The sequence below is a fragment of the Lissotriton vulgaris genome, unplaced genomic scaffold (assembly GCF_964263255.1).
Source record: "Lissotriton vulgaris unplaced genomic scaffold, aLisVul1.2 SCAFFOLD_2141, whole genome shotgun sequence".
In the NCBI taxonomy this organism is placed as follows: Eukaryota; Metazoa; Chordata; class Amphibia; order Caudata; family Salamandridae; genus Lissotriton; species Lissotriton vulgaris.
The window spans coordinates 314,964-327,983 of record NW_028253716.1 but is presented as its reverse complement, the minus strand read 5'-3'; the positions used below and the strand labels follow the sequence as shown (position 1 = coordinate 327,983).

The 13,020-nt window shown below is 40.8% G+C and overlaps 1 protein-coding gene across 2 annotated transcripts in view; it reads right to left on the bottom strand.

Moving 5' to 3' along the window:
- Nucleotides 1–1,054: 1,054 nt before the first annotated feature.
- Nucleotides 1,055–13,020, bottom strand: part of LOC147660799 (uncharacterized) — a 35,059-nt gene continuing 23,093 nt past the window's right edge. The window contains exons 4-5 of one of the 2 annotated variants that reach the window (XM_086951457.1): nucleotides 5,223–5,379; nucleotides 1,055–5,044 (exon numbers count right to left, since the gene is read on the bottom strand). In XM_086951457.1, the coding sequence (XP_086807583.1) occupies nucleotides 2,446–4,005 (1,560 nt within the window). In that variant the 5' untranslated portion in view covers nucleotides 4,006–5,044; nucleotides 5,223–5,379 and the 3' untranslated portion in view covers nucleotides 1,055–2,445. Of the gene's footprint in view, nucleotides 5,380–13,020 lie in introns of both variants that reach the window. The other variant, XM_086951456.1, reaches the window with a different exon arrangement.

The window sequence follows — 13,020 nt, the reverse complement described above, 5'->3', positions numbered from 1 at the left end:
CTAGGCAGTGGGAGGGCGTCTCAGCTGGGAGGCGGGGCGGGCCACGAAGGAGGACAACAACGATCAAAATGGCAGCGGAGGGGTCAGCGGAGCGGAGCGCTTGGGGCGGAATGCACAAATTCAGCAATTATGTATGCACAGACACAAACACGCTTTCAAAATGTCAAATATGCAAAGCGGCAAGCGGGGCAGACTGCAGGCAGTAATGAGGGCAGACAAAAGCTGAATAACGATACCACAGTGCACCAGGGAGGCAGGGGAGCGACCACTCGGCTGGAGGGCGAAGCGAGTCACAGCGCGTTCTGGACACGGAGCGCTCTATCTAGGCAGTGGGAGGGCGTCTCAGCTGGGAGGCGGGGCGGGCCACGAAGGAGGACAACAACGATCAAAATGGCAGCGGAGGGGTCAGCGGAGCGGAGCGCTTGGGGCGGAATGCACAAATACAGCAATTATGTATGCACAGACACAAACGCGCTTTCAAAATGTCAAATATGCAAAGCGGCAAGCGGGGCAGACTGCAGGCAGTAATGAGGGCAGACAAAAGCTGAATAACGATACCACAGTGCACCAGGGAGGCAGGGGAGCGACCACTCGGCTGGAGGGCGAAGCGAGTCACAAGTAGGAGAAAACCTACTTGTAGTGCGCACTGTTCCTACTGGAAAAATCCTTTTTCCAACAATTTGAAAAAAACTACTGTTCAGATTAATCAATACTCAATGAATACTATATAGTTTCTCGTTCTATTATTTAATTCATAGAACTTTTATGCAACATGTATACATTAATACATTCTACTCATGTATATTAATGTTTATCTATTGGTTCTGAAGAACAATAAATCTCTGTTTACATGAAAATAAGACTTTGTATACAACGTATATTCTCTTTACATGTCTCTGGGCATTTCAAATAAATTGATCATGGGTGATACACGGAATGATATAAGTTGATAATCTTGAAAATCAAAGCCCAATGCATTTCGGGACCCGGAGGTACCCTTCCGCTGGGGCGAAATCCTAAAACATACAGAAGAACTAATCAGTACAAAGTGGAAAAATATTTACAGCTTTATAAGAGATATTTAGGACGTGAAAGACACTAAAGGGGAAACAATGATATATGGTGGTATTAAACATTGTACATTGGAAATAAAGTTGAAAACTGAATATGTATTCTAGCAAGCTTAATCTACTTAACCAGGTATAAAATACATCACATCATATGTTGATCACATCGAACCTTCTGAAGGGTATTGCGCTCATATTACAAATACACCATGCAAGTAAACAGATATAAGCCTAATATGTCGTGGACATGATGTCGGACCCAGTTTAAATGCGTTCAGTGCACATAAAATTCTCATCATTCAAACTCTGAGTAAACTCAATCTCATGAGGAAACCACATTATAACATGCTTATGTGATGCAAATGTTAATATAAACCCTAAAAGAATATACAGCATCAAGAATATCATCATTAAAATGCACAGGAAGCATCGTGATGTACTAATTAATGTAATACTTTGTGTATGATCACAGTTTCATGTATGCATCTGTAGACTGGATGAGTGTGGAAAATGGTATGCTACTACTGGGTTAACTTAACTCCCGATAAAAAACCTGTAGGAGAGTGAAAAACGGAACATTTTATGTAGGCATATTGCTCTACGTCTAACTACCAAACATGTAAAGGGAGATGAATATGTACCTGTGGCATACAGAAATGCTTAGAACCTGTTGTTGTGGTGTTCTCTGATTGTGCATTAGAGGCATTTACAGTGGAAGTGGTAGGAATTGCTGGTGATTTTGCTATGGGTTGTCGCGATGCAGAGATGTCTTGGTCTGTAGTTATACTTTCTTCACTTGAAGTCATTTTGTTTGTGCGAAAACACGTCTCCTAGCATATATCTCTACCCACGTGTAGACCTCGTTTAATTTATAATCTATAGTATCGCGTCGATACTTCCTGATCTTGCCTTCCTGTAATTCACGATTATATTGATCCAATTTTGCATTAAGTTCTTCTAGGGTGGTATCCCAAATAGTCGGATCAATTGCAGATGATAAGTCTCTTTTGAGGTTAAAAATTTCCTCATCTAAGTCCTTGATGGTACGTGACAGTTCGGTCTCTGAGATCCCCACAACTGTGCAATATCTCTCTTGGCAATCATATTCCCGAGGGTCACCCACTGAGTCTGCGCAACATCATAATCAGTCGGCTCCCAAACATTCAACAAACAACGCCTAGCTTCAGGCAACAACGCAACACCCGTGACCTCTTTCATCACAGCATGCACTCGACTCCAGAACCGCACAACCGCCGGGCACTCCCAGAGTATATGGAGGAAAGTGCCCGTTAGGCCGCATCCAAGCTTACACAACCCATCCAAAGAGTATCCCATACGAATCAGGCGAGGACCAGTCACATAAATCCGGTGGAGGACTTTAAGCTGTACGAGCCGGAGACAGCACTGAATAATTTTGATGGTGTATTTTCTTATGGCGCTTGTAACCATCTCTACCTCTGAAACTTTTCTGGCATTCAGAGCACTGATAAGGATTTTCCCCAGTGTGGGTTCTTATATGCTGAGTGAGTCTATTTCTTTGACTGTAACATTTGTGGCATTCAGAACACTGATAAGGTTTTTCCCCAGTGTGGGCTCTTATATGATGAATGAGACGGCTTTTGTCACTGAAACATTTCTGGCATTCAGAGCACTGATAAGGTTTTTCCCCAGTGTGGGTTCTTATATGATGAATGAGACTGTATTTTACACTGAAACATTTGTGGCATTCAGAGCACTGATAAGGTTTTTCCCCAGTGTGGGTTCTTATATGATGAATGAGACTGTTTTTTTGACTGAAACAATTGTCGCATTCAGAGCACTGATAACGTTTTACCCTAGTGTGGAATCTGACATGTGCAGTTAGAAGTGATTTAAGTTTGAACTCTTTTGGGCATTCAGAGCACTGATAAGGTTTTTCCCCAGTGTGGGTTATTGTATGTTGAGAAAGACTTCTTTTGTCTCGGAAACATTTCTGGCATTCAGAGCACTGATAACGGTTTTCCCCAGTGTGGATCTTTATATGATGTGTGAGACTCCTTTTTTCACTGAAACATTTGTGGCATTCAGTGCACTGATAACGGTTTTCCCCAGTGTGAATCTTTATATGATGTGTGAGACTACTTTTTTCACTGAAACATTTGTGGCATTCAGTGCACTGATAACGGTTTTCCCCAGTGTGGATCTTTATATGATGTGTGAGAATCCTTTTTGTACTGAAACATTTGTGGCATTCAGAGCACTGATAAGGTTTTTCCCCAGTGTGGAATCTCAAATGTTCAGTTAGAAGTGATTTACAATTGAAATGTTTTGGGCATTCAGAGCACTGATAAGGGTTTTCCCCAGAGTGGATTCTTCTATGCAGAGTGAGATTGTGTTTGTAAATGAAAGATTTCTGGCATTCAGAGCACTGGTAAGGTTTATCCCCAGTGTGGGCTCTTCTATGCTGAGTGAGAATGTTTTTTTGACTGAAACATTTCTGGCATTCAGAGCACTGGTAAGGTTTTTGGCCAGAGTGGGTTATTACATGTCGAGAAAGACTTGGTTTGTTCCAAAACCTTTTCTGGCATTCAGAGCACTGATAAGGTTTTTCCCCAGTGTGGATTCTCATATGAATAGTGAGATAAGATTTACGGCTGAAACTTTTTTGGCATTCAGCGCACTGGTAAAGTTTTTCCACAGAGTGGGTTAATGCATGTCGATATAGACTCGCTTTGATACTAAACTTTTTCTGGCATTTAGAGCACTGATAAGGTTTTTCCCCTGTGTGGATTCTCATATGCTCAGTGAGATAAGATTTACGCCTGAAACTTTTATGGCATACTTTGCACGGAGAGTGATTTCCCCCAGTGTGGATTCTCATATGCTCAGTGAGATAAGATTTACGCCTGAAACTTTTTTGGCATACATTGCACTGAGAGTGGTTTCCCCCAGTGTGCATTCTGTCAAATTCTGTGAGATAAGATTTATAGCTGTATCTTTTTTGGCACAAGTAACTTTTTTCCCCAATTTCAGTTATTTTGCCTTGATTGAGGCGGGTTTGAACACTGAATTTGTTCTAACAGTCCGTGTTTTTAGAAGGTGTATTCCTAGGGTTAATATCTCTATGTTTAGTTTTCTCTTACTATTATGCCACGGTAAGAGTGAACCTGATTTTAGAGTCGGGCTTGTTTAGATATTGTTCAGCATTTATCTCTAAAAGAAATTGTGTGTAATCTTCTTAACACTTGAATTGAGCAAAATATGTCTGGAAGCAGCCCTGTAACACCGGTTGAAATTGTTCTAGTAGATACAAGTCTTTAAGTAATAGCCTCTCCGGCAGTAAATTATTTTGTGACTGATGTTTCTCTCCAATCTATTTGTATAGGTTCTTAGCAATGCAGTAATGAGGTGTTGGTCTGATATTTAATGATTAAACTGATAAGTACCTTTTTGCACCGACGTAAAGGTAGTAACTGAGGGTGTTAGAACATGCACAGTACTATTGTGGATCACCAGTAGCAGAAAATCAGTTCCTTTTATCCTTTCTATGTTTGGTGTAAGGTTAAGGTTTGTAGTTCCAAAGACGAGGATTTATTTACATTACCTATAGCGCAACGGTGCTCATCTAATCCATTTTTATAATTAACAGTTTTACATATCACTCATGCACAGCAGATAATGTTGAGGCGATTTAAATAGAATTACAGAACAGTACACAATAAAAAGGAAACAATCTGAGATGGTCATGAACACAATAAAGTGGTGAATTTTTAAGGTTTTCGCAAGAGTGAGCAGAGTGGGCCGTGGTGTTCTATCCAGAGGCAGATAGTCTCAAACTTGTGTAACTGGTTAACAATGGTTGTTGAACAAAGGTGATTTTTCAATCTTTTGCTTGTCAATGTGTCAGCTTCAGAGTCTTCTTTCAGCGTCTTTTCTTTGATGGTATGTAGAAGATACCTTTTGTTATAACTTTCTTTTATGCAGTGTGTGCTTCCTCTCTAGAATTACAAGATGCTTTAGATGAACGTTATTCTGCAATGCTGAGGCAATTTGTCTTTCTGATAATATTTCAGATGAGGTTGCTGAAGTGGTCTTTCTACATTATTTCTGATGCTGTGTGCACAGATATGGTTTTGCTCTGGGTTAATGAAATGCAAAATTAGAGACTTCACTTACAGGTATATTACTGTCCTCGCCACACCTAGGTTTTTGGAAATTATTTAAAAATAGAATGCTGGATGTCCTTCAATTTTTCAAAATAATCCTTCTTATGGCACTGAAATTCAGTTGCTTATTGCTAAATCTTGCTTTCTTCGTCCGTAATTTCAATCACCTATAGTATTAAAATGAAATAGTTAATACATGTACATTTCCAAAAATATAATTACAAGCCAAATTAATGCAGAATTTGGAAAATGTTGAGCTGTTTTTCCAGACAGAGCAGAGTGTAGAATGGTAGCATGAGAGTACTTGGATGTAGGAGGGAGGATGTGTAGAATTTTCAACATTTTATTAAGCTCACAAAGGATACATGTACCCTATGAAGTTGTAACATAGAACCCCAAAGGCAGATATTAAAGTCATATGGACTGGCACCAAACAGCTAATATAAAAATATATACTATTAATTAATTTGTAATGCAGATTTCTGGGACTGGAATTACTCCCCCACGGACAACAGGCATTTTCCCCTGCCCTGAGTTACCACCTACTTGTATCTGGTATCCTGACTTTTGAGTTTTGGCCTCAGCCTCAAGCAAACCTATTATGGGCTGCGAGGACTATGCCTAGACCAATCCCTCAAATATGGTCCAGAGTATGAATCAGTAGCAATGAAATGAAGCCGTACTTTCATGTGTTCATTTTATTCCACCTGATTATCAGTTGTTAGGTTTTTCTGCACCTGGATTTACTGGGTGCAGAAAACCAGGACACAATTTTTTTCCAGACAGAAAAATTAGACTGCAAAGACGCATAAGACTCTGGGTGCAGCAGAAGCAGCCAAGACTTATGCTGTGTTTTTTTACTAACTGGGAGAAACACACAATTCTTCCCTCTGCTGGTGTTCACAGTCGTTGTCGGCCTGTGATTCGGCATTGAGTGCAAAGCGTACCGAGTATTGCTGAGGGGCCGAGCCGAGGGGGAGTTGACGAGCAAGTGGAGCGCATTTGTTTTGTGACCGGTTCCTGCTCCCGAAGGTTTCTCCCGCTTCATTCGTGTCCTGTTATGCGGGCGCTTTAAGTTCTATGGATCTGCTGTGGGGGCAGGAACGGCCGCTGCCGGCAACGCGGTCCTAAGGCGCTGCTAGTGCTGCTGGTGCGGTGGCCGCTGCAGAGGTCAAAAGAGCCTTGGCCTGCGGTGCTGCTGGTGCGGTGGCTGCAGAAGGGCACAGAGGAGAATAGAGGAGCACAGAGGAGAATAGAGGAGCACAGAGGAGCCTTGGCCTGCCACCTGATTTTACGTATTTACTAAGCATTGAGCAGAGCAGACAGAGCTGAGCTGAGGAGTGGAGGGAAGTGCCCACATCTGCCGTCTGTAGTGGGACTAGCTCTGGATTCCGCTCTTGCTCCTGAACGATTGCCAGCATTCTCCCTTGTACTCTTGTCATAGATGAATAGCAACGAACAAGCAATGAACAGTGAGTGGTGAGTAACAAGTGGCAAGAGGTGTGTGGCGTGTGACGAGTAGCTAAGATTGATCGGTCCCTAAGTCGCTGAGCCATTGGAGTCTGTAATACAAAATTTGAGAAATTATGGAAAGGGGAAAGTGACAATAGACTTAGACCCTCTTGAAGCACCCCTCGGCACCTGAATTACTCTGCATACCTAGACTACAGCCCTACCCGGTGCCCGGATGTTAATCAATCGGTTAATTAATTAATTAATTAATTAAGTAACCAGAAGACTGGCAGATTCTGTACGGAGGTGTGCTTTGTGGGTGTTTTCCCTTGGAGGTGTTTGGTGGTGTTTTTGTCCTATCAAAGCACCCTTTGGTCTTGTCACTGGCCTGTTTGATTCTCTGAAAGGAGCAAGACTTCTTCTCCTTAGAGGGTGTATTATGAGCTCAGGAAAGTAGTGGCCACCTTTCCCTCATATCAAAAGGAAAAGAAAATTACAACAAACACCGATATTAGATATGTTTAAAATAAAACAGGCAGTTGACATATAGTCCTTTAAATCATCTAAGGTCTATACATTTGGGAAACTGGGAAAGTCGCTGTCAAAGTTTGATTTTATGAAAGATTCAACTGATGCTATGCTAACATTGCTAACTAACCCATGTGATCTTCAAACTCCAATTAAACCACTGAGTAGAACAAATATTATATCCCCTAAGCAAGGAGTAAGTGAACCAGGCCACCCTGAGGCTGAAGCTGAAGTCGAACGAATGTCAAATTCAACTAAGGACCAAGTCAACCATTGGGGTCAAATAACGGACCTAGAGACGTTAACTATTCCACTTACTGGTCGTTCACAACAAAAGGACCCAAAATGCACAAATCTAACAATGGGAGATACTCAGCACTTACTACCAACTTAGGCAGCCAATGCCAATAGAAGTGCAAGTAAAAATCAGAAAAGCTAACGGTATAGGGGAACCATCTAATTTGGGCCAAATAAATCAACGAGACCAAGAAGCTCCAAATGAACTAGATGGTGGGGTGAAAATCATATGGGAAGCCAATACCCCACTGAAGTCGGATCTTACTCTGTCTAAAATGAATTCAGTTCAAAAACAGGACCAGCCGAAATGTAATCAAAATAACGGATCTCAAATTAATAACACCAGCAACCCAGAAACTCTGCAGCGTTGGAGTACTGCGTATGAAAAAGACATTTTGAATAGTAGTCCACAATTCATTAATTCTTGTGACAAGGGACATGATTTTCAAGGACCACAAAAAGAGAAGTAGAAGGACCTATCATTCATAAATGGGCAACACCATAACCCAGGTACTCAGGTACCAGGAAGTGGGAACGCAGCAGCAATTTGGTATTTATTCTTCAAAACCTCGCAATTAACTCTGGAAGCTTTAACATATCAGTCCAACAAAAAGGAGGTCCAAATAGATCTCTTGAGCGCTACGGCATCCTCTGTTGCTGGAACTGAGCAGAAGATAACAACACAAAATAATCTAATAGTAAGGGCACAATCTCAGCCAATATCTACGTATGCAGAGTGTAATTGTGCCCCACTAATTAAGCTGGCTACCATTCCGGATATTTAAAAAACAATAATTGACGATGTAAAAGTGAATTTTCCTAATGTGGGAATTCAGCCCATCAAGACCGACTGCCCCTCTAAAGATACAATAAAATGTAAAGACAATACTGTTGTTGTTAAAGAAAAAATAGATGATAAAACAAAAGATCAAGAAGTGATAAACCTATGCTCGACACAATCAACAATGACAGACGCAGCTCCGGAAGTTCATCTATCAAAAAGACAGAGGAAAAAACGGAAAGCAAGAAATAAAGCTTCTAAAACTTTTTTAAAAAACAAATGCATCAGATATAGTGAGATTGAACACTGGAAACAACCTTGACTAAATATCATATTGTGAAGGTGAGGATAAACACATGTCTCCAACAAAACCCTTTTACCCTCTATTTAATAAGGATCTATCGGAGGTACAAGCAGTTATGAAAAATAAATGCCTAAACAAGCAAGCTGATAGTATAAAAATTATAGAGAATGGGAACATTCAGTCCTTAGAAAAGCTGCAAGTGGAGGAATGTAATAAACAGGTGGAGAATAAGCCATCACAATTGGAAACAAATAGAGCAAAGAGTGAGAGTATCAGAGGGGATGAAACGAATAGAGATTTGTTAAAAACCTGGAAGGATATTAAATTACCACAAGATCTGGGAATCGAAACGAAGCAGTTACATAAACATTGACAATTATGGTCTCAAACTGTTAGTAATCATAATGGAAGGTTAATTGAGCATGCTGAAGGTGAAAATAGCCTGGAACAAATTACATTAAATAACCCAGATCAAAAAGAAGGAGTGGTGCAGGTAATTTTTGCGATGGAATATAAATCTAGGGGTAATAATGATATCTTGACTCGTGGAAAACATATTAAAATTGTGTAATGCAGTACCCTCATTAAAGGAAATTAAATGTACCGACATAGAATCAATTGAATTCCTCACAATCAAGAATAATCGTGAATCGACATTAGTAATTTGGACATCTTCTACTGCCGCCACCCTTATTATGCAAGAACATAATCGCTTTCAGGACTGGGGAATAAAAATAACAACTCCCCTGCAACGTCCTTTTGTTTCAACAAAATTACAAAATCATACCCAAATGAGAACCGAGAATAATAAGAAATACTCAATATTAAAAAAAAACATAGGTATGACCAACGGTCGTCTTTTAAAATCATTAGAGGAACAAACAGGAGACCTATTATTTGACACTGTCAAATTAGGTTGGCTAACAGCAGCACTCCATAATGTCAGGCAGGATTGACATCTACAATCTGAAGTTCCTTTAAGGGGGCCAACAATTGTGAACGAAAGGGTCAGATTATGTTCGTGGAATATAAATGGGGTTCAAGCAAAGATTCAGAATAACCAACTAGCTACTTTGTGCTGATTTCAGAACATTTGTTTACAAGAGACTTGGGCTTTAGTTCCTTTTAGATTGGAAGGGTATAGGGTTATTACTCATTAGCTAAGAGAACAAGTAACTATGGCAGACCTTGTGGGGGTTTGGCTATTTTTATATCAACGTAGCTAAAAATGGAAAGTGAAATGGACGTCCCAAGTCAAAACGATTATCTAACTGTCAAAATATGATACAAAGAACAAAATATAATTAAATCTCTTGTATTAATCAACGTATATAATTACAAAGAGCAATTGCGACCAATTTGATGATTATAATTTTGCAGCAACTGGACAATGACATCCAACCTGAGATTATTATTACCGGTGATTATAACATGAATATGCTATGATCTTACGATAGAGATGTTGAAATACAATGGCAAAATTACTTATGGTCAATTTCAAGTTTTTCATCAACTATGGGTATGTGGGAACAAAAGATGAAAACATCGGCAAGACTCTTGTAAAAGAATGAGAAACCATTGGTCTAAGAGTCCTAAATGGGCGATTTCCTCAAGATTCGCCACCAGCATGGACTTTTCAAGCAGGGGATCATAGGTCTAGAATAGATTATACAATAGCATCGTTGAATCATTTTCATTTTATTTCTATCAAGGAAATCAACCTGACACTGGCAAATAATGCAAATGTTTGGATTTTACTGCAATAGTATCCTAAACAGACACACTAGTTGAGCTTACCTTGCGCACGATCTGTAGCACACCTCTGGCATACCGCAGGCACTCATTGAAATAAACCCGAGCCACTTTAAAAACGGCATTAAAAACTAACAAGCAAATATTCCAAGCTTTCTAAAATTATGAAATTTACTTTGTTTAATTCACAAGTTTTATACAGCTCCTGTTACAAAATGAAACAATATTCACTGTCCACGTCCATCTATTTGCCCTTTAAAGCCCACAGCTCTGACACATAGATAGTCTGAAAGAATCGCAATCAAACAACATGGAGGAGGTAACAAAGCAGTTGTAGTGAACAGATTAATGTAATGTTAGGAGTCCCTTTGGGAACGAGCAAACTCTCCTTTAAAAAATACAAATACAAATTAAATTCCAGTGCTTCAAATCAACTTGTTACAAAGAGAAAACCCACAGTGTTCTGGCAAACTCAAATCTTTCATTTTATGATGAACAGAAAGTACAAACCTGATTCACTTTAATACAGTCAACATTACACACATTTTTTATTCAAATAGTTTGTTGACTTGAAATTTTAACCAGTGGTTTCAATTTCAAACATGTGTAAGAACCAGAGTTCAACAGAATCATTTCATATTTTTTATCATACTCGATGTGTGTCCAACTTGTTATCAGACTTCATAAATAATGTTTTTGTAAGCTCCTTGGCATGTTTATATTCCATATAAATTCTTGGTCATTGAAGTACCCTAATTTTATGGAAGTTACAACTATGGTGAGTGAAAGGATATCGCTAGTACACTGTGGACACTGATGGAAATCCATGCCCATTTTATTATTTGTTTTTAATATTGTTCACCTCTACCCATTACAACATACGTTATAATCTAAAGCTGAAACACATTTTAGAAACTGAAACAGAAATTTGAGGAATAGAAACCAAATAAAATATACATTATATCAAATATTTCAGTTCATGGCGGCTAAGGCTGTGGTGACACTTGAGCCTTTCTCATAGACCTCAAGGCCTTTTCTCGCAGGTGTTATTCTAAATCATCAAGCTTTTCCTCACCATCACTTTCAGAACCCTTTATAGGTAAATTATCATCGTCCATTTCTCCTCTTTCCAACAATGAAGCAGGAGGGCTAGGTGCCCTCTCTGCATTAGAACCCCTTTCTTTCTTGTGCTTCTTGTTTTTCTTGTGCTTTTTAACCTTATTTTTCTTCCTGCCACCCTCTTGGTCAGAAGTCCTTACAGGAGACGGACTTGGTGAAGCACTTTGAGCTTTCTTTGCTGGTGGTGCGGGTGACCACGTTGGCGAGGGAGATCGTGATCTTTATGGTGATGGAGGTGGGAGCATCATTTTAGGTGGTGGCTCTGGTGATCCTGAGGCGGATCTAGACGAAGACACTCTCCTCACAGGCAGCGGACTAGGAGAAGCCCTTTTAATCTTCTTAGGTTCATGTGTCCATGACACTCTCCTGATGGGCCTAGTGATTGGAGATGGTGATTGCTGTCTTCTTGGGGGTGAAGGAGAAGGTCCTCTGCGAAGAGGGGGAGAAGGAGTTGGAGAGATACGGGGAGGTCTTGACCGAGGGGAAGGCGAATGCCTTTTGTTCTGCAGTGGGGATCGCATTTCACGGTTTGACCTGCTTGGAGGGGATGCTTTTCTATGTTTTGAAGATAACGAAGGAGAGTGTCTCTTTGCCACTAGAGAAATTCTTTGTTTTGGAGGTGGATATCGAGAAATGCTATGTTTTGGAAGTGGAGATGAAGATAGTCTTCTTTTAAGAAGTGATGGAGGTGCGGGTGTAACAGTTCTTCTTTTGGGAGGCGGTGAAGGAGTATACCTTCTCTGTATTGGTGGAGAATACCTTCTTGGAGAAGGGGAGCACCTCCGTGGAGGAGGAAATGGTGTCCTGCACCTGCGAGGTGAAGGTGATCGACGTCGTCGTGGAGGAGGTGGAGGTGAAGGAGTTTGGCGCCTTCTTACTGGAGGTGGGGATGGGCTTCTTCGTCGTCTTTTAGGCACAGGAGACTGACACCTCTTTCCCATTTGCTGCATTGTAGGAGAGAACTCTTTTTGACATCTTCGTGAAGGTGATGAAGTCCTTGAGCCTGAATGACGTCTGCGACGTGCCATTTCACCATTTTTCACATTTCTTTTAGGTCTCTCTTCAGAAGAGGATGATGAACCAGAATCTGTACCAGATGAAGACTGCCTATTTTGTCATTTATACTGCCATCTTTGTCACAGAATCTGCTGCTGCCATTCTACTCCCTTCGTCATCTTCAGATTCTGACAATTCCACTCTTTTCGTTTTTGGAGCTTGGGTTGGTGAAGATCTTTTTTCTAGGATTTTGCGTTTTGGTCCTGGAGACACCGAGCTGCGACCTTTCCTTTGATAACTGGATTGCTGAGGCGAGGGAGATCTGGGTTCTTTTTGAGGGGGGCTAGGAGGTGGAGATGGCCTGTGCCGCCTTCTAGGGGGGCATCCAGAAGGTGACCCGCGGGGCTTTTGAGGAGGACATGATGAAATTCGCTTTGATGGTTTCTTTGGAGGAGGCGGAGTCTTTGAACGTGAAGAAGAGGAAGACGAACTGCTGCCAGATAAAGAAGCTGATGAATGGCGTCTTCTTCTGACTGGGGTTCTACTTCTCCTGTGTTTAGGAGGAGGTGGAGGGCGCCT